General features: G+C 45.9%; 1 protein-coding gene across 2 annotated transcripts in view; it reads right to left on the reverse strand.

The window, feature by feature from the left end:
• Nucleotides 1–6,407: 6,407 nt before the first annotated feature.
• The window catches only part of SYNPO2L (synaptopodin 2 like), a 39,581-nt gene continuing 23,616 nt past the window's right edge, over nt 6,408–22,372 (reverse strand). For both annotated transcript variants that reach the window (XM_062580655.1, XM_062580656.1), the window contains exon 4: nt 6,408–13,006. In XM_062580655.1, coding sequence (XP_062436639.1) covers nt 10,668–13,006 — 2,339 coding nt within the window. In that variant the 3' untranslated portion in view covers nt 6,408–10,667. The remainder of the gene's footprint in view (nt 13,007–22,372) is intronic.

Raw genomic sequence — 22,372 nt, forward strand, 5'->3', positions numbered from 1 at the left:
TTTGACTCCTGAAGGCTGCTCGCACAGGCATCCTGCGGTTATTAATAGCTGACAGCCCAGCGAGCAGGGTCTCAGATAGCACCGCCGCCAGCCCCGAGGAAAGGGGAGAGGAAAAGGTTGCACCTCAGGCCTCCTACAGTCACTGCCTCAGTTCCCAGGAAGACTGGGCACCCTATTCTGCATAAGTGCCTCACTCCTTCCCTTCTGTTCCAATCAACATGCCATTCCTCTCCCTCCTCCTATTGCACTTCAGTAATACCTCCTCAATATCCTATTTCTCTGTAACGCCTCAAGAACTCTCTCAGGTTTTGCTCTTTTTTTATACCCTTCCCTCTGCTCCCTCCTCACTCCATCATTCAACCCAGCTTCCTCCAGGCTCTCATATTCCTAAAATGCCAGGGATTCAAATAATACATCAGAGAGCATAGAAGAATAAAAATAATTATACTTGTGAAACAAGAACTAGTAGGAAAACCACAAAGTTTAGAAAGCTATTTACAGAGTCTTAGGAAGTTGCTATGTAATGTGGGTAGAAAACCCAATAGAATCAAGTAGCAAGTAGACTTCCTTCACATTTCCCAATTCATGGCAGAAATAGGGCTGATTACCCACATGTAGTGTAGCTTTGTGCATGTAAGAGATTGCTCTACTGTAGTCTCTGCTCATTCTGAGGCAATACTACCTGTTTTTTTCCCCATGCCCAACTAGGTTATGCTTCTAGAAGGAAGGAAAGTTATCTCATTTTACTGAATTACTCTAAGATGCACAAACTTTTAAGCTTCTGTGTACAGCAGGAATATTGCAGAAAATAATATTCTTTCCTATTTCACATCAAAGGAAAACCAGGCTGTCCACTGAATAAACATAGAGTCTATTGGGGGAAAAAAAAACCCCACCAAAGCTGTGACTGTAGTAGAGAATCATCTGCACAGACTTGCAAATAAAGTTGATATAAAGGATCATCGGGAGACAGTTCCTTTCCCTTTCTCCTATGCTTTGTACAGTTGTTTTAGCCTGCACCAGCAGGGTGTAAAACTTCCCAGTCTGATTAGTGTTTTGCAATCACAAGGCATTAACACCCCAGTGCTGTTTAAAGAGTCCTTTATAAAAGTGCTGTAGCCTGTGTCTGTGGACGGGAGGTGAAGACCTCTGGACAATAATCACCTTTTATCCCTGTAACTTGGAGCCAGGAGATGTATGATAATCATCTCTTGGCCTAAAGTTTCCCATTTTTCTCTTGCTTGCCTCCGCATAATCACTGCATATACACCACATCTTTGTGCCTATGGCATAGCCCTTTTTCTGCTCCCTTCATACCACTGTAGCAATTTGCTAGAAGTTTTCCACCATCCCAAAGAGTGCTGCTTCTTTCACTGAGCCCAGCAGATACAGCAGGATGACTCACAGGGGCTGGATGGTCCAGATCCTCCCCCCACACTCCCATGCTGGTGATCTAGGACTAGCTCTGTGGAGCTATGCCGGTGTAAAACACATGTGGGGGTGGCACAACTGAACTGTAAGTACCTAGTGTGCGTGGTGGATACCATCACAGAGCCTCACACCTGGTGAAGGCATTTACATCTGCACAAAGCTGGTGGGTGTCAAATACTGTAACAACTGACCATCTGTCTGCACTTTGCACCCACTCTGCACAAGGGCAAGTGGTCACAGAAGAGCAAGGCCCTTGGTGTTGGCCAAAGCCTCTGCAGGCCATACAACAAGGAATATTTTTTCACCACATTTATTTCGCTTGGGGTGATTGAGGACCATGCTGGGTATTTGCCCAAGGTGACCACTGTCTGTTATGGAAGTCAATAGTGCTCTTTGGGATGCTGTACATACCCCTGGGTGCTCTCCTTTTGAAGTACTTCACTTGTACACCAAGTCTAGGTCTTGAGTGGGAAGCAGAAAGGGTGGTGAAGAACTAGAAGCAAGAGCCAGGCTGAGCAGAGAGAGGAGAGAAGAAACTGGGAGTAGAAACCACAGGGCAGGGGCTTTGTCCAAAGCTCAGAAACAGGTTGAAGCTGAAAAGATCGATCAAGGAGACTTATTGCTTAGATGCTGGTGGCCAGCATTTATGTCCCTTCACCAGTCATTGGACTCCTCAGAAACTGCATTAGCAAAATGCAAAGTCTAGGCCAGCCTGTTGTCCTGACTTTTCAGTGGTGGTGGTGTGCCTGTGGCCGTTGTGAGGCTCTGATCCCTGAAGAAACTGGCCAGCTCCAGTTTGAAAGGTGATACGTAGCTCTCATTCTGTGCTATGTAAAGTCCCGTTCTGTCCTTGCAAGCCTCATCCTCCAGAGGTTATTTCCATCTGCATGTCCATACACAGGGTGAGCTGCAGAACCTGAGAGTGCACCTAGAGGGTGCTGCACGGAGTCTGAGCCCTGCACCCCAAGGGAGATGTAAGATTTATCCTTCTCCTATGACACCAGGATTCATAAGGTGATTTGGATAAAGCAGTCTTGCATCTGACACTCGTACACCAATGCCCATCTTTAATTGGGATTTTTACCTCCCGCTCTGTCTTCAAACAAAATGATATATCGATTTTCAGTTGCTAGTTTAAGAACTAAATCTTGCTCCTTTCTCCTCTCTGTGGGCAGTTTCTCCTGAGAGATAGAAAAGTGTAGTTCAGTAGCCTAGAAATGTCACTAGTGTGTCTAGCAGAGAAAGATTGATTTCATTTATGTCCTGCCATGATGCCAGGCTTAGCAGCTCAGTGGCTTTTTTCCCTGAGAACATTGTCCCCATGTGATATCTCTGCCTCCTGTAATAGGATGAAATCTGTGTGGAAAAGAGGTAATGGAGGGCTCTTACTGTTATCGCACCCACTCATACTACTCAAGGTTTGAAATCATTACGAGTCTGGCTTGTTGAGTGGCTTTTTTTTTTTTTTTTTTTTTTTTTTTTTTTTTTTTTTCCTCTTCCTGGACTGTAGTGAGCTGTAGTGAGATTTGGGAACTAAATTCAATCCATGCTTGAGTACATGGAGTTCCCACTTAGGTCAGCGGGGTAGTACATGTGCTGCCTGCAGGACATTTCAGCACTTCAGGGAAGAGTTTTTAATCATACAAGGAACTGTATCTCACTGTGCCAACCTCCCTCTTTCCAAATATACCCTTTGCTTAAAAGGCCTTAGGAACAGCCTGCACGAAGTTTTGCTTTCTCTGACCTATATTTTCACTTTTTTCCCCTAAATCTCAGGGTTCTTTATTTCAATTCAGAAATGTTAATGTTTCCAAAATCATTTTAAGAGCAGCAGGTAAGATCTATCTCGTCACACAGTGCTGGATAGACATAAATAGTAGTAAGACAGGAGTCCTCAGCATGGGTGTTTCCTGAGCACACTTTGATCACGTTAAAGTCAAGCAAACAGAGTCAGTCTGGCAAATAGCTATTACCATTTCATATTCCAAAGATACAGAGTTCAATCTTGACCCCGTTCCCCTTTTTCCCTGGCAGCTAGGACTGGCACAAGCTGAAAGTTTTCGCAGGCTGCAGATCTCCACCCCAGTTGGATCTGTTCCGAAAAAAAGTTGCAAAACTCCTACCTTGGCTTTTTCCCCCCTCAGGAAGGGAGTAGGGAGGGAGAGAAGAAGGAGGGGAAGGGGAAGATCCTAGAAGGGCTTTGTTATTTTGAAATATTTCATAAAGGTTTAATTTCTTCCACTTTTACAAAGACATGAAGAAGACTTGTCAGTAATTTCTTGTAGCGACACAAGAGAAGTAGACGGTTAACACCAGGCTCTCCCCTGCTGCTAGGAGAGCACAGAGCGGTAGGGCTCAGGCAGAAACGTGTAGGATTTGGTCACAGGGCTGGGGTGGGTGTTGAAAAGGCTGTGGTGCTGCAGGCGCGTTCCTCACCGGGCAGCCCGTTCGCCTGCGTGCCCCACGCGCTGCCGCCCAGGAATCCCTCCAAGCTGCGGCAAACCTCCCGCCGCCAAAACTCCCCAGTATGGGGCTGCCCTTCTCCTCTAGTACGTGGCACTTAGCAACACCATATGTGAATGCCGAAAGAGGATAGATTAAGAAGGGAGGATTTCTTAAGATTTTAAACCCTCCAGACTTAACTCCACACCAGGTGAATGCTAAAACGGCAGATAACTGGAGAACGGTGGCAACACCTAGTGGCCGTTGAAGTTATAGGTCTGTACTGCCTGGGAATATCCTTTTCCTTTGCACGTGCCACATAGCAGCTCAGCTTGGTGCTTTGCTGGACACTTCTTTTGGGTATGGTTGCTTGGAGGTAGATATCTCCGTTGGGCACTTTACCATTTTCTGGTTTTAAACTACTCACTGGATTCAAATTCGGGAGTTCAAATTCTCCCCTAGCCTCCTGCGTAGCTGTTCAGTAATCCTTCGTCTTTGCTTTCAGATGGTAACCTCAGGACTGACTATCTCGCCACCTTCGAAAGTCTGGCTGTCTGGCTCTTTCTGACATGATCTGCTACAAGGGGAAATGACTCTCACTTGAGAAGGTTGTAGAGGTTAACAGGGAGTTTAATCAGAGCCCTGGACCCAGCAGCTGTACTGCAATGTGTCATACCATCTGGAGTAACTCATAATCCCAGTATGTCAGCTTTATTAAGAAAAACAAGATGCAGTCCTAATCTGCAGCCTGTGCATCTGTAGGCTCTTTGGAAACTGTGCTTACGGGAGGTCTTGAAGCTCAGGCTTGGCGTTGGCAGACATCACTGCCTTTTTGTGTTCCCTGTCCACAGATCAATCAGAAATATGCTAGATAGTCCCAAACACATAACGTAAGGGCCCCCTCTTAGTAATTAACTGGAGAAGCATCCACAAAATGATCCCTGGACAAGTGCCCATGGTCTGCAAACTAATCCTACTGCTAATCTCCACCTCTTCTTCAGAGCTCAGGAATTGCTGTCTGTGGCTAAAAGCATCTCTGAAAAGAAGACCTGCTAATATTTGTCCTGCACTGAGGGCACTGAATCTCTCAGGGCCCAGAAATTTAGTAGACTTTAACATAAATTGGGTTAGGGTTAGGTTTTGAGCCCCAGGAGGATATATTCAGGTTTTTTTAATGATAAGGATCTCTTGCTTATTGTTAAGAATAAGTTGAGTCATACAGTGAGAGTTTGTATTTGGTCTTGGGGAGCTGACAAACTGCCATTAATACCAGATTTACAAGCAGAGGGCAGGGTTCAGGCTAGAACAGACCAGTAAGCTGAGGCTAAGGCTGGGGCAGTCAGAGGTTGCTTGAGAAGGATGAGAACAGTGATAATGGGGATGATTGTGGCTGGGATTCAGGTGACAGGGATTAGTTAGGTGCTGTTTCTTCTGCGTGTGGAAATGGCCACCTTGTGAACTCTTGCATGGTGACAGCGAGAGCCATCAGACTATTTCTGGAGTGGAAGTTGATTGGGTCTCCTGTTCAAGGTTAAGGTGGGAGCAAGGCTGTGGTTAGAGTTTGGCCAAGCAGGAACTGGTGAATTACTTTTAGAGCTATTGTCAACAGAGGCCTACATTTTTTGTTTGAGAGATGGTGTGTGTAGTGATCACTAGACATGGGTTTGGATTACAGTAAAGTGCTTTCAGCTAGCCTGGACTGGATGTGGTTGTGGCTGGGAATAGAAGAGGCTGCCAGGCTGCAACTGGGTTATGCTACCAAGCTCTCCCTGTCAGATCCAGTGATATTTGCTGCTATAGGATGAAGGCTGAAGTTGGGGATCCCTCTAACAAGCAGTTAGGGCTGGCAGGAGCCAGGAAACGAAGATTAAGGCTGAGACCAGAAAAAATGACTAAAGTAGTTCTAGGTTATCATCTCAGGTGTTGTTTCCCTTCCAGTGTTAAGATTAGGATGGATAATGCTTGCTAGGACTGGGACTGTTACCGTCCCACAGCCTAAGACAAGAAGATTTTGTGTGCAAGATTTCATGCTGATGCTTCCTGTCTTACACTATAACTGGGAAAAGAGGCAGGAGAAATAGGCTTACAGCTGACATCTCTATGAACTTCCTAGCTTGATTTTCTTTTAGGGTCGACAGGGATCACTGTGCTAGAGAAAAACAGAGCTATGGAGGATTATACTGTGAGTTAACAGGCAGAGACAGAGCTAAAATTAGCTCTGCTAAAAGTACCAGGCTGTGACACTGTCCATAAAGAATTTCTTCTTGTCCACCAATAGCAAATGAGTGTTTTATGTCCTGTAAGACCAAAGTTTACATCTCACTTAACTTTTTGTTTGTATGAAGCTTTTTAATGTGTAGTGATTTTAAGTTTAACTTAAGTCTTCATGTTTGTATTGCCAAGACATCCCATCCTTTTCTTTGGTTCCTTATTTTCTTTTGTCCCTAGCTTGTGGGGATAGCGATAACTCTGTGTGCTGTACACATAGCAGTTCATTTTGGGTGCTAAGCAAAGCAAGTGACAAATATGGCATATAAAGTGCATATCACAAGTTTATTCTTCTGCACAAACAAATAGAAAGTGACTTTTAATTGAAAAACAAACAGAAAAGGAAAACAAAATTATTTCCATACACAAAGAGGCCAACTCTGTTCTCCTTCTGGGGTCACATCTTCTACGAGACACAGCACTGCTGCTGGGCAGAGCACTCATTTTCAGAGCACTGACAAGTCTCTTCTAGGAAGAGGGCCTAGTAGGGGGTGCTGGCTATAGTGGTAGAAAGAGAGCAGATTCAGTCTGAGAAACAATCTGGGGCTGTACTGTGCTAGCGTCTGGCAATCAGTGACTTCTCTTCATACCAATCTTCTCTGAGATGCTTTCCCTCAGCTGCTGCCATAACTCGAGGTTATCTCCAGCAAGTGTTCCCGTACACACAGAGGGAAGAGACTGACACTTCTTAAGCCAAGATAAACCCACAGAACTGCCATAGCTGCAACATATAATCTGCAGCATGCTAGAGAGGAGGCATGATAAGCAGTTTTAAATTAGAGCCCATGCAAACATCTTTAAATGCTTAACAAGGGGATACTGAGTTTGGCCTACCATTGCAGCCTGTAACATAGCAAGGTGGGAGCTAAAACTTGTTGAACAACTACTTAAGTCTGTGTTTGTTCAACAGTGGAGGAATTAGAAATTTGGGGAGGCTCAAGACAAACTTACATGCTTCAGAAGTCTTCTTTGTAGCCTTACCTGTGACCTTCCTAACAGGCCAGCCTCATTGTTTCCATGAGATGTTAGCAGAGCTGCTTGAGGCCAGCAATAGCTCAGGTTTCTTTTCTATAGTTTAGCAGATGCGTCTCAGTGTTCTCATCTCATGCTACTTACAGCCTCCGGCCTTATTTGGGATACTCTAAAAGCACTGTAGGTCTCTGCAGATCCTGTTGTATCCTCAACAGAGGATCCAGAAAAGACTGGGAGAAGCTTAGAGCCATCAAACTACTTTGGTTTTGTTTGTAAACATGGGTTTGAACCTAGGCTGTTAGGAGTGAAATACAGAATCCCCAGTCTCCTGATTCTTTTCCTTGCTGTGATGTTTAATATTGTTTCTCCAGTCAAATCTAACTTTTCTTCATCTTCTGCCTGTTACATTATCGTAAATGATAGGCCAAATGTAGGTATTCCATGCACCTGAGTTCTGTAATTAACATCTAGCAGTGCTTGGCTCTAACTGTTTGGCTTGCATTCCAGAAATCTGGACCCATCCAGATACTAACTAAATGCAGGCCCATGCTAAGGCCAAACCTCCCTTTTTCTCCAGTGGCAAAATGAAGTTCCTGAGACACTCAGACCCTGAGAGCACTTCACCTTCCTTACGTCCCTTATCCAGAGATGCTGGAGTAAGATTCAGACTTTCTGAGGTTATTTTTTCACTGCAGAATTTCCTGAGCACACTTCTGTGGTCCACACAACCCCTCCTGACATGAGTTCAGTGATGCTTTCAGTCTGGACTAGCTGGTTCACCTAAGGCTACTGCCTAAAATCATTGATGGATAGCCAGCACTCTGCAGTGAGACTCGAGATGAAGCTTTTGGAGCACTGCTAGTCCTTCAGTTCCTTCTCACAGTTTTCCTAGAAAAATAAATGATTCCTCCTACAGTTCTTTGGGAAGAATCACCAAGGATTCAGCATGCAGCAGCAAATAGTATTTTCTTCAGAAGCGCAAGCCATGCAGGGCATCACAGGATGAGTGAGAATGCAATTGTCCAAGTCAGGTTTCATAGCATGGCTGCACCCTCCCACCCCACCCCCAGCCAAAGCTAAGCAGATTCTGGTGATCTGAGTTCACTCTGCAATATGACTAGCCCTAAGACCTCGCCTCTGGGTCTTTCCAGGAGCATGTACCATTGCCTCATCAGTTAAGGTTGACTGCTCCTGTGTCATACAGTCAGGTGCAACAACACCTCACCTGACTTGGACACCCCTTTGCTCATCAATTCAGGGCATTTCTGAAGGTTTTCCTCCCATCCTCTCCCATGGCTGCTAGTCTGCTGAGTAAGGCATGAGTGCTGTCTTCCTCCCTCTCCAGCATGCTTGCCCTCGATTAGGAGCATGTGCTGTCAGCACAAGTCTATAGAGCAAGCCCAGCTAGACTGAAGTATTCAAAAGCAGGATTTTGCATTACTTTTCCTTTTTTCTCTTCATCTCTCTCCTAAGCTTGTCCAGGGCTAGAGTTGCTAGCTAGGTTCTCCAGCCCTCTCTTTCTTGCTGAGAGACAGCACATATGCAAAATCTCTAGCAGCTCACAAAGAAGAGAGGCAAACTAAAGCTCTGAGCCTCTATGAGAAGAGCTGCGCATTGTAGGCTCCAGCTGCATTGTGGAACATCGGATCGGACTGAGCATGAAGCCAGATGGGCTGCACTGCTTACAGACCTGACATCAGAGCCTTTTCTTTCCCCAGAACCAACAGTTTCATAGATCCAAAGCTTCTGCTCAGTCCATTCGGAGAATGGATTCTGCTTGAAGGAAAGAACCAGGTTTAATGAGATGGAGACATATCATGAGCAGGGCTCATCCTGCTCTGGAACTCATTCCTGAGGGTCCAATAAAAGGTGGCAAAGCCCCTCCTCACACCAAGGGCATCTGCTGTGTTGGGGAGCCAGTGCTTCAGGAGCAACGCTTTCTTCCTGTACCTGTGGGATCACACTGTGAACGTGGGTGCTGCAAAAGGGGGACCAAGGGCAGGAAAGCAAATGGCAGGGGTGTGCGCTAACCAGAGCACAGGCTACATGCACACACATATGCACAGACCCTACTAATATCCTGAATTCTTTCTTAGGAAAGGGAATGCTTACATGTCACATGCTTTTAATGTAGAGAAGATGCCTGAGACTAGCCTGAGACATTCTAGGAATAACCATCCCTCTTTTCCCAGGATTGCCCACAAACAGAGCTCTACATACGTGTGTGTGAATGCAGATCCTCCGGGAATCTCAGAGCACTTCAGTTCTTATCAAATACCCCTGAGGATACTTAAATTATTTAGTATGAAATCCTCTAGTGACTTCCTGTGTCTCTGTTTCCCACTCCCCTGCTGAGTCCACCTGTAAAAGGGCTCCATTTCCAGTTCAATGGAGAGTTTCCAGGAAGTTTTATGTCATGATCTGTTTCCCATTTAGCCACAACTCCTCTCTTAAACTGAACAAAAAGCTGATGTGCAAATGCATATTCAGTCCTGTCTCCTTGTAAAACCAACTTTACTTTCTCCTACACAATCCTCCCTTACACTTACAGCGTCTGTATCCTGTTCCAGTGGAGCTACTGCTGCAGAGCCTGCCTGGAGCTAACCAGCCACTGCCTGAGCTTAGCTTTGCCCTTTCTGTGTCTAAAAATGGTTGCTTCCTTCTCTAGTTCCTCCAGCTTATGATAGTCCCACCAAGTCTATTCAGTGCCCCCTTCCAGCAAACAGCCACCACCCTGGATAGCTGTACATGGCACCACCTTGGATGATTCGTTCTTTCAACCCCAGCCTTGGTGACCAGAAGAACAGGCACACATCACCGTCCTCCTAGGCAGGGCACACTGTCCATGTGTGAATGGCCAAACACCCTCTCTCACACTGTTTTCTTGCCTATCTTCCCTTGCCCCTCCTAAGAGCAATCTGAGAAGAAATGTCCAAGGCGGAGCCTCCATTCTCATTGCATTCATTGCTGACTGTGCATCTGTGTGTATGCATGTTTGTGTTTGCACACACAAGTGCATGTATACAGACTGGCAGGCTCAGCAAAAAACGCTCTAATGAGGAAGCTAGAACTTCTGTACTGAAGTCCTGTCTCTGCTCCTTCCTTCCTGTGAGGCTCTTGCCCCCCAAGGCTCCTCCATTCAAGGGGTGACTCCATCCTTACAGGAGCACTGAGAGGATTGGTGCAATATTCTCTGTAAAGTCCTCAGGAGATGAAAAGCGCTACCACCTACGTGTGCTTGTGTGAGACACTCCTGCCATTCACCTCCTCCAAAGGCGAGTTTTGCAGCTGCGTGCGAGTCCCCAGGCTGTGCACACCACACAAATGCCCTCTCTCCATGTCCTTTCTCCTGCTCTAGCCACGGCCACTAAGCCTTGCCATGAAGCTGCCCAACTGAGACAAGGGGAGGCTAGGGGGGAGGATGGAGCAGAAGGGGAGAATTTTTTTTTTCTCTTTTCTTCATTCTGTGTCACTCACCCCAACGTATTGAGCATGAAAGACAAAACGAGCACAATCTCTGTGGGGTCAGGGACAACATGGGAACAGCAGCTGCCTCAGTGGTGTCCGAAGCTCGGTCTCCACACATTGGCCTGCATCCCTGTTTTGGCTGCTGAGAACTTGGGCCTGGCCACTTGAAACCGAGAAGCTGAAGCTGGGTTTGGGGAAGGCCCTCGGTACACCTGACTGAGCTCCGGGGAGCTCTGGTATGGCTTAGGGGACTGGCTGAGCTCCACCTGAAAGGGAGCTGGTGTAGTGGGGGCAGAGGATGCCATTTCCGTCCTCCACACCGGCTCATCCAATGTGGTGGCTGAGCGGGGCGCAAGGACAGTGGGTGCCAGGCTGCTCGAGGATGGCATGGGAGCCGGGGTGGAGAACCGCCGGATCTCATGGGTCTTGGCTGTTTTCACAGGAACCTGCTTGGTGGTGGTGAAGGATGAGCTGGCATGTTGGCCTGTCTGACCAGAAGCCTCCTGTGTGCTGGGGCTCGGAGGCTCCCCAAAACAGAACATGGCTGACTTTAACTGATAGGGCTGGTGGCGCATGAAATCAATGACCTTGATCCCTGATTTCTGGCCAGGTGCCTTTTTCACTTTGCTCTCTGCTTTGCTAGCCTGAGACTTGCTGGCTGCCAGGGGATAGAAAGGGGAATGCATTGGGTTATAAGCTATTGGAGGGGGAGCTCGGATGTTGGGTGAATATTTCCAGGATGAGGGTAGAGAAGGGGAAGGAGAGGGGGTCCTGGGCTTGGAGTCTGGCTTCGGGGTTGTCTCCACCACAAATTTGTCCATGCGGCTCTGACGTTTGGCAAAAAGCTCTGCCCCCTTGCCTTTAAGTTGAGGCATATCATGAGCCCCATTTACCAGTCCAGCGCCCTGCTGCTGTGGCTTTGGAGCCACTGGAGGTGGTGTCTTGAACTTACGGCCAGAGGACTGCATGAAATTGCAGGCCTCAGCACCCAGGCTGAGGAAATCCTCCTCAGGTCCAGACTCAAAGCCTGCCCCAGGATGGTCGCCTTTTGGCTTCTCATCCAAGTTCTGTACCAGAGATAGGAGTTCGGGGTTGGGTGAATTCTTCTTCTTCTCCTCAGTGCGACTGAACATGGGTTTCTTGTTGCCCCGCCGGCGAGCCTCCTGCAGGATGCCTGTCCGGGGAGCTGGCACAGCAATTCTCTGCTCCCTCGAGGTTAAGGGCTCAGAGGGAGGTCGTGGTGTTGCTGGTGAGGTGGCAGGACATGGCTGCCTTGGCAGTAGGGAGCTGTTTACTGTGGGCTGTGATGGAGCTGGGCTAATATACAAAGAAGAAGAAGCTGTTCCAGGGACGCGTGGTTGGGATGCTGCAGAGGCTGCCTCTCCTCCTGGCTTCAAGGGAGTAGACAGAAATATGGAGGCAGTGGATGTCCGGGCAGTATTGGGAGAAGGCTTAGTCTCTGCAGCACTTCCTCCCCCTCCTGGCTGCAACTCCTGCAGTGGGGCTGGCCTTCCTGGTGCAGGAATATAGAGAGATGTAGAGGAGCTGACTGCACCACGGTGCACTGGAACTGATGCATTAGAAGGTGCTCCTGGAGGCAGAGGTGAGAAAGGGGAAACCACCGTACTTTGCCCTCCCAGGCTTTCACTAGGCTTTTTGGGTGCAGATGGCTTGAAGGTAACAGAGGATGTTACTGGGCGTTGGCCAGAGAAGCCAGGAGTAAAGGGCCGTGCAGACCTGTTGAACATACTCGCAGTGGTTGCAGAGAATGGGTCAGGAGTGCCCGGGGGAGGGGGAAAGGCAGTGGGGCTGAGGACAGGCAGGCCTTGAGCAGGGAGCATGGCTGGCTGCTTGCCAGGCACTTGCACACCTTCCAGGTGGATGCTGAGGGGCACGCTGTCTGCTTGCTGTGGCACAGGCATGTCTCCATTCACCATGCCCTGCGGTGGCTGGGCAGCTGGGGCAGGCTGGGGGCTCTTCTGCACAGAAACTCGCTCCACTGTGTACTTCCCAGCCCGCTCCCTCTGCTGCTCAAATAATCGTGCTCCTTTACCTGAGGCCTCGCTCAAACCTTTCTGCTTCTCTTCCTTCTGCTCAGAGTCTGACTTGGACTTTTCAATATCCAGGTAGGTGTTGTCCCAGTCTGAGTGATTAGTTAAGCTTCGGGCATCAGAGAAACCTTCCTCATCAAATTCAGACTCACTAGTTGGAAAAATTCCGTCTTCCTCTTCGTAGCAGCGGTCTTCGTCGACGCTCCCAAAGCTGACCAACGTATACTTCTTAGCCCTCTGCCTGCGCTTCTTGAACATCAGCACCCCCTTGGAGTGGGGGTTGGGTGCATCCGTCAGCAGGGATGCAATGGTTCTGCACTTGGTTTTGGCTTCTTTCACATTCTTCTCTTGAGTGCTCTCATGGCGGTGGAGCTCTGCAAGAGACAAGAAGAGACAAGCTCAGGGCTCAGCAATAGGCTAGGCTGGCAAATATGGGCAGGGATCTGGCTGTAGGTTTCCTAGTGCTCATGTGAGGAGACACTCATCACCCCCTGCCCTCCCTGTCCTTCCTACCTTTACTAGTAGTGGCTTTAGGAACTGCTGATTCAAACCCAGTTGCAGTTTTCTCTTTCCCTGCAAGCATGACAAGATAAGTCTGGGCAGGTGCAGGGAGGGAACCCCCTTACTCCAAAACTGGTCTCTGATTCCTGAACAGACCTGGGATTTCCTGTTCCTGCAGAAGGTGGCCAGGAGTCCCAGGCTGTTTCTCACAGTGCTTTTGCAGTGCATGCCCTTGCTCCTGGGAATTTTGACTCTTTAATTATCACTCTGAATTTGGAATCCTGCTTTGTGCAGATCTTCCTCCTACCACATGAAGGATTCCCAGGAGAAGCAATCTCTCTGATCCAGGAGCTTAGGAGGCAGCCACTGCTGCTGTTAGCACCCACATGTGCTGTGCCATAGGAGTGGTGCTTCTTGGGTGACTTCCCTACAGGCACAGCTGGGCTGCTCCCAATCTGGGCTCTGCAGTGCTGGCTGCAGGGTGAGCATGGGCCACAGCAATACCATGTGCAGAGCTCTTCGCTGCTCCCCAGAAGCAATGCAGTGGGCCCACAGAACAGGAGCCATGTTTTCATCCTTGCTGCAGTGCCTTGCCTGTGTGCAATGCCCAGCAAGGAAGAAGAGCATTTGCTCCTGAGCAAGAATCCCAGACCTCCACAACTGATCTAGGCCAGAAGGAATGCACTTACACAGGCTTGCCTGGAAAAGCCAACACCTGTTGGCATGCTGATATGAAAGTGCAAGATAATCATTTTCCACCTGCTCTGCCAGCCCAGCAGGCAGTAAAGCCCAAGGGAGGAACGCTGTGTTCTCTGCCTCTGTGCAGGGCAAGCAGCAGGACAGCAGGCACCAATAGTAACACCAAACTCAATTGTCCAAAGAGAAAGTATGGCCATGTCTAGAATCAGTGTTCAAGTGACAGAAATCAACACCAGCCTTGCACAGATGAAAAAGAACAAAGCCTGCCCCTAGTCTGATCTCTCATTTTTTTCTCCATCCTTTGCCTTATTCCCATTGTCTGTTTCTCAGCATGACAGAAGAGATGTCCACCCACTGTCTAACTATTCATTTGTTAAAAAGCTGTGTAACATCTTGTCCTGCACTGACGTTCTCCAGAAGAAGGGACAATATTATGCCCTGGTGAAATGACAGGACAGGACAGGACAGGAGAGAATGCTGCAAGCGGTGCTGGGGGATGGTGTTAGTTCAGGAGAAGATGGAAGCAGCTCAGTCCTCTGAAGATCTAACTTTGGACCATTTTATCACAGAGCATTAATTCAACAGGGAACAGCTGATGTGGCAAAGTGACCAGCACCCGGGTACAGCAGGGAACAGAGATCTTCACTAGGAAGGATAGTGGTTTCTCTGAGGGCTTCGGATGTCCCTGGAAGGAAGCTAGGCTGTACAACTGTGGCAGCTGTCATTGTTCCCTCCTGCACCAGTGTAACCACAACAGAAGCAGCTTACCACATGCTAAAAGTAAGATACTGATTTGCACAGCAATCATCCTTCCAGGCAGCTTAAAATCATGAAAGGAAAGACTCTTCTCTAGGTTTGCAGCCATTCCATAGCATATGCTCCCCAAAGGGGAGCCCTGCAGTTTCAGATCACCTCACTTGGATGCTCAGTCCATTCCTCCCCTTTCCACCCAGAAGACTGGAAACAGAGCAAAATCAGGACTGGGCTGAAGAAAGGCCTCACTTTTGTACTGGCACTTGCTGATCTAAGGCTCTTCAAAGCTCTCTTTACCAAATGACTCAGCCTTGCTTAGGCTTTCGGTGAGACCCAGTGCTATCCATGGATGATCATGGGCTTGTCTCCAAAAGATCTGCCGTCCATGATGGAGGTGAGCTATAGCCCCTGAAGGTTTGCCCACTCTGCTTAGAAATCTGTATGTCTGTGTCCATACAGAGGTGTCCACAGTGGAAGAAACGGGAGAGCTTTCTCTTTTGCTACAAGCATCCAGTCACTACACCTCCAGCTTAGAAGACCCTTACCCAGCTCGTATTCTGCTTCTAAATTTACAAATAGAAGAAGTAGCACTACAGAATCTAAATCAAGCCCAGAATATATGAACTTTGGGCATGAGTGATTCATGGGCAGATTTCTGGCACTGGGAGCTAACAGCTAAGGAACTACACTTTCCAGAGTAAGTGGCTGTGCAGCCCCTTCTGCCAGCAGAGCACCATGAAAGGGCTCACCTCTACAGTTTGGAGCTAGCAAATACTGACAGAGAAAATTTAACAGCAGCTAGTCTTGACTGTGATTACACCAACTCTTGGTCCTGGTTCAGCACTAATATCCATGTATGGCTCCCCTAGGAAGTTGTTCTGAAGTGCCCTGTGCTTTAAAGTCTGCTGGCCCGCAGCAGCTGACAGCTAAGCCCCTCTGGGACCTGAGACTTGCCTCCCTGTTCTCTTCTTCCTCCTTTCTTTCTCATGAAAGGCTAAAGCACATGACTAATTATCCCCATTCTCCCACCAGAAAAATGATCATAGTATTCAAGCCACAATCTCCTACAATAGTTTAAGAAAGCTGGGGAAGAGAAATCTTCCTGAGATGACTTGCTGAAGAGAAAGTGAGCAAGAGAGAGAAGAAAAGAGTGAAAAGAAAAGCAAAAGAGGGAAAGGAAAGCGAAGGGAAGAGAAGGGTAGGAAAGCGAAGGGAAGGGAAGGGGAAAGGGGAAAGAGAAATAAAAAGAAGAAAAAGGAAAAGAAAGGAAATGGAAAAGAAGGGAAAAGAAGGGCAAGGCAAAGAAAAAAAGAGAAGAGAAGAGAAGAGAAGAGAAGAGAAGAGAAGAGAAGAGAAGAGAAGAGAAGAGAAGAGAGAAAAGAAGACATGTACCTGCATAGGGCTGATCCAAGCTTGAGAATACAGTGTCCAGGCCTGGAGAGCTGGGCATGTCACAACGCCCGTTTAAATCACAACTCCCCATAAACAGAGAGAGAGGCAATGAGAGAGAAGGAAAGCAGCTCCCTGCTGGAGCAGAACCAAAACTCTGAACTGTCCAAGTCCTTTGCTATCAGCTCCACAAGCCTTTTAAAGCCTCTCTTTTGTCTCATAGGCATTGCTGCCGAAAGCCGTGAGGTCACTCTGTCTATTTTTATCTTCCTAGCTTCATCACTGAGCAGTGTGATGGACATTGTCACCTGGCACTTAAACACCCTCTTTCTTTCCCCCAATCTCCACTCCATGGAAGAGAAACTCCTCTTTTATATTTAAAAATGAGAAAATATGCTCCCTACTGTCACTGCAGCTGTGGTGCAACATTCAGGGAAGAAACAGTGTTTCCAGTACCTCAACATCCAGCATTTCCATACTAAAGAACCCTTCAAATAGTTGAAGCTAACATAGGTCTCATATCCCAGCACAGGGAAGCAGAGAAACCTGCCCAGGAGGAAGGCAACTTTCCTTCTCTGAAACCCAAGAATGCACCCAATTCCAAGCAAATATTTGGAGAACAGTAGTGGGGAGGAAAGCTTTCTTTTTCTATGTATATCAACTTCCTTTCACATCTCAGGAGAACTAGTCTGTGAAGCAGATTCCTGGATTAGGACTGAGGAACATTTACTAGAAGAGCATTAGGATCTTGGATGCTGGCAGTGTAGTTGTTTAGTTCTGCAGTGGCAGAAGCTCTTACTACAACCCTGAAGAGTGTGGCTGTGCCCACAGAAGGTGACAAAGGGTTTGGAGGCCAACAAGTGGTGTTTTGGCAGCACCATTCAGAGCTCATGTGTTAGAGACTGAGAAGTGCTGAAAGACAAGGTGCGGTTTAGGGAGGACTCAAGGTGGACGGGGAAGAGAGGAGCTCTGCATCTGTCTCCCTGCACTTTGGCTAGGGCTTGTCCTATTGGCTTGTTCTCTGCAGGAGCAATAGGTGCTGTGAGGAAAACACAGAACTGGGGCTGAGTGATGCTGCCCAGTGGTTTTCCCTGCACAGCAGTCCCACTCTTAGTGACACCATCACTCAGGACTCAAGCAGACCGTCTCTAGTGTTAGTGAGTCTAGAAGAGTGAAGGTCTGACCATGCCTCTTGAAATCCATTAGCCATCGCTGCCCTCCAAGGAAGACAACTGTTGCAGGCAACATTGCTATAAAAGATTTGTCATGCTTCATGCATGCTTTTAGAGCAAGAGAAATGGATGTAGCTTAATTTCTTCTTCTTTGATTAATATTTATACTCATTGTGATACAGTCTCTTTGGAAAAGCCTTATAGAGTCTTATATCTGCAGTATGCAACTGGAAACTAGAAATTGTTCTGTGGTACAGAAACACTTCTCTATTAACAGCATTCAAATGGAATAGATAAAAGAGTTAACAGAAGAATAGAGGAGTTACAATACTCTCCTAAATTCTGCTGGTGTGGTGGATAATTTCTACAAAAACCTCTTCTATAGCACTCATTTTTTTCTTAATTAAATTCTATTGAAATAATCAATAAGAAATAATATTTGCTATTAAGCGAAGCTTACAAAGTCTTTTTCATGTATTACTTTAACTAGATTTCACTAAAGAGAATGAATTAAGTTACTAATTTCAGTGAAGAGAAGCATAAGAAGTATCTTTTCAAGATCAGGATCTGATACAAGAAAGCATTTTAATGTATGCTCAGAAAACTACACAACAAGCAGCTTATATAATGTCAGAAACTATGTGTTCACTATGAAACAAACAACAGTAGATTTTATTACTGAAGACCAAATTCCAGAAAAGCCATTACCATTGAAAATAAACATACTACTAATTTCAGAGATAAAGAACCTATTTCTTTGTGATGAAGAACTATTTGTTCACTATTTTTTTTACATGGGATCAACTAGAATTTTGTTTTTCAAGCTATTTATGTTAGACAAGGTCATTTTTCCATGGCTAGTGTTGCAGATATCTCAGTAAGTCATTAGAGGCTATAGACTTCTCATATTTTTCATATCTGGAGCCCTTTCAAAATAAGATTTGAATAGGTTCTATTGGCCTTCCAAGTATTTCCCTGTTGTAAGCCAGCCTTTCAAGCTACAACCAGTGCTGGAATTGGAAACCATAAGGTAGAGGAGTATATATTCTTTTACTTAAAATAACTGGTATAACTCCTGGGACAGAAAGCTTATTTTGAATACTTGGATGTTTGCACACTTCCATCATGTAATCTATTCATAATATAAAATACAGCTACTAACTTCAGCTCTGATTCAGCAGGCTACCAGCTTGTGCTTTGATCCTGCTGAAGTCTGCAACACTTAAGCATGTATCTAAAGTTGAAAATATATTTAAGTACCTCCTGAAATGTAAACATTTTCCTAAATGCCTAGTGATTTTAAGAGCTCCCACTGAGACACTGCCCCACTATGATCTCTTGCTTTCAGAGAAATAGAGATCAGGTAAAATCAAGCTTCTCTGCAGGTGTATCTACAGCCTGTGAGAGCAAAACACCCACTCACTTTGCAGTTTTTTCACAATTCTTAGCCATTCTTACACTCCAACACTGCTACTGAAGAGTCCTACCAGGCAGAGAGGAAGAGAAGACATTTCTATGCATGGCTGCAATGTATTAGTCTCACAGTATCTTGCTGGAGACTTGGATAGCTTGTTCATTCAAAAAAATCTCTTTCAGTTGAATGAGAGCTTGTGTTTTTTTGTGCGTTGGATAGAAATGTGTGCTCAGTGCAAAAGGTAGCACACATTCCTAGCCTAGCTTCCCTGTACTGACAGCTCAAACCCAGGCCGTAGATGTTCCCTACTTAGTCTTCTGCAACAAGACTGCAAAGCAGAGTCCTTTTGCCAGGGCAGCACCTGTTGAGTCTCCTAGTGAATCTGTCTTTTGCATTTTTAGCCTGATTTCCTAAGAACAGCTTATGCAGTCATGCTATATGTCTTTCAGTCTTTGTGTTTCACCTGAATAGCTTTTGAGCCCATTTGTTAATTTTAAAATTATGAAGTCACAAAGATACTAAGCTCCTATAAGTTTACATTAAAATAGGTGGCTGGACAGAGGAGACAGGCCCTACTATAGGAAATGGGAAGTCTGGATGCAGTCTTAATTAGACACCAAAAATGGAAGAATGACAGAAAAGAGAGTTTATGAGCTCCGATTTTGAATGTGAGAGGCATCAGACAGATTTGCATTTTACTAGACACGAGAGAATGAGATATCAAGTAGAAGACAAATTAAAAGGATACCAGCTACTGTTAATTCTCACAAAACTGCTTGACCTCTGACAACAGGGTACTGCTGATTCATCTTCTCTTTGTCTTTCAGTGTTTCAAGCATCCACTCTCTAGCGATACAGGCAAGCATATGTTCACCATCTCTGTCTGTGCATCTGATTAATCCTGCAGTATTTGCCGTTTATCCTTGTTATCTGATTGATTTTAGTTGCTTTCTGCAACCTACCAAGCTCCCACTACATTTTAAAAATCCAGCTGTTCACAAGACAACTGTAGGCACCTTCCATGCTTATGTCATCTGCTGATTAACATATGGCAATCTCCACTGCATCCTCAGGCCATTTATTGAAAATGGTATTATTGCTATTTCCTGTTACTGCTCGGTAGGTACAACACAGGCAAGAGAAATAAAAATATTTTAAAGATTCACTAGGATGAGTGTGCAATCAAAAAACAGATGAAAACACGATTACAGTGGACCTGGGAACTCTTCCGAGCTCCTCGGTGCAGGTAACCCACCTCCCTCCCCCGTGCCCCCACACACCTTGTTTTCTATGGGAAGAAAGATCAGAAGGAAGCCGCAAGGTGTCTCAGCCCCGTCTCGGTTCTGAACAGCAGCAGTTTCAGGGCTGCGAGGTGCCCCACAGCACATACCCCCTGCTCTGTCTAGATGCAGCAAGAGGACAAGATCCTCTGACAGAAGAGAGAAGGATTGGGATTTTTAGTCATCTGTCTCTTCCCCAGTCACATATCATTGAGGTGGAGAGGACATTTGACTGACATATGTCAGTGTTTAAAGCTCCATGGTGAAAATATAGAGGTAGTCCTATTGGATTCAGAAGTGCAGTGAAACACTACTACCAACTTAGCCAGCTAGCTAACTTGACATCATGAGACATTAATAGTTATGTTCTGTGTTCTATTCTTGGCCAATTGTGCCCGCACCTTGCAGTAGTCCCCCTCATCCATATTTTGCTAGTTGGAAAAGTCATGTGGAACTATATCAGATGTCTTACAGAGGTCAGCATATACTGTGTACACCTTATTTCTTTAGCCACTAGGCCTGTTATTTTACCAGACAGGTCAGCAAGCGTCTCTTACTTTAGTTTTGATTAATCCATATTGGTTTTAGTGATTGTCTTGCTTTCTGTGAAGTGCATTCAAAATAATTTTCATTCACCCAACTGAAGCTAAACTTACTTTTTTATGATCCCCAGAGCCAGTGCCTGTGCTATTCTTGGTCTCTTTTCACTGAGACCCTTCCCATCATTCCAGAGTATTTATCAATGACTTTGATATCAATGACAGCGGGAAGAAAGATCAGAAAAAAGCCGCAGGGTGTCCCAGCCAGGTCTCGGTTCTGAACAGCAGCAGTTTCAGGGCTGCGAGGTGCCCCACAGCACATACCCCCTGCTCTGTCTAGATGTAGCAAGAGGGCAAGATCCTCTGACAGAAGAGAGATGACCAGCTTGACCGTGCAGTACCTACCAAGCAGTAACAGGAAATAGCAATAATACCATTTTCAATGAATGGCCTGAGGATGCAGTGGAGATTGCCATATGTTAATCAGCAGATGACATAAGCATGGAAGGTGCCTACAGTTGTCTTGTGAACAGCTGGATTTTTAAAATGTAGTGGGAGCTTGGCAGGTTGCAGAAAGCAACTAAAATCAATAAAATGACTATCTGTCATTTATCAATGACTGAGGGCTGTTCTGACACAATTTCCACTAATTCCCTACATAAAATCTCTAGAGAGAATATGATTGAGCCTTGGCCTTTTCAGTATACTCATAGTATATGTATATTTAGATATGTTGAATCTACTCATCTCTGTTCCTGCTTGTATTTCTCATATACTAAAAGGGACAGATCCTTGGTTAACATAGGCATACATAAGCATGTATACTGACAACAGTGAAGCTTTACAGATTTCACAATGAACTGATCTCTCTTCCTATGATAGATTTAGTGGAAACTAAAGAATGATATTTGTCAGGTTCACAGTTTCCTCTTTCCTAACCACCATTTTCCCTCGTTCTTGTTGAGCAATAACCCTACAGTTTAATTACCCTTTGTCAAGGTCCTTTTATGCCTCTCCTTTTTATGCTTCTCCCTCCCCTATCACTGTCACTTTGTCTCATCATTTCAGTGTTGTCTCTGCGTAGTTTTGGCTACTTGTCCCATTTCAGCCTTTTCAGCAAGTCCCGTATCACTTTCAGACCTGATGGAGGCAACCCTGCACAAGGAGAGGAACTCCTGTTGCCTATTTGCATTAAGATTTTTTCAGCTCAGCTCTGAAAATCCTGGAACCTAGAAACTATCAGGTTGGCTGAGACAGCCTAGGGGATTATTTATATAATTGTTTCAGTGTGATTATTGCTCTAATCACCTTGAGATCTGAGCACATTGCATACTTAAAACACACACTATGAATGTTGCCAATTAATAGCAACAATTTAGCTGAATCCCATTACTCCCCATCAGCCTTACACATCCTGTCAGCCATTAGCTTACCAAAGTCACTCTACAAGTGCATGCACTGAGGCAGGCTAAGCTAGCTAAATGTGTATGGCAGCATATTCTGAAAAATCGCTAACCTGGGCCCTCCAAGGACCATGGAAGAATGATCTCAACAGAAAACTGCTGTCACCATTTCACCATCAGCAAGATCTGGCTATGTCTGAGGAACTGTGCTGCAGAGTCAGAGTCCCTCCCCTGACAGTAACAGCATAGAGAAGTAATGTCCGAGCTAATTGATAGTTTAAAAAAAGCACTAAAAAAACATCTAGAGCTGGAAATCCTAGGACAAAAGTGAGTATACCTCTTCACTTCAAGGATCAGATACAGCTCTTCTCCAAACATCTTCAGATACTAAAGATCCTTCCGTCACTGAGAACAGTATATCCAACTGGATTTATTGAGTGAGTGCATGTTCACCTAAAACCCTATCTCTGTCAGGCTGTGCAGTAAGATAGCAGTGAGGTACTGAGCGAAGAGAAGCTGAGCTCAGAACAAAGCTCTACCAGCTTTACTTACAGTGCTGCAGTCCACAGCATCTTCCATTGAAATGCTGG

Source organism: Rhea pennata, chromosome 7 (assembly GCF_028389875.1).
Source record: "Rhea pennata isolate bPtePen1 chromosome 7, bPtePen1.pri, whole genome shotgun sequence".
NCBI classification, from domain to species: domain Eukaryota; kingdom Metazoa; phylum Chordata; class Aves; order Rheiformes; family Rheidae; genus Rhea; species Rhea pennata.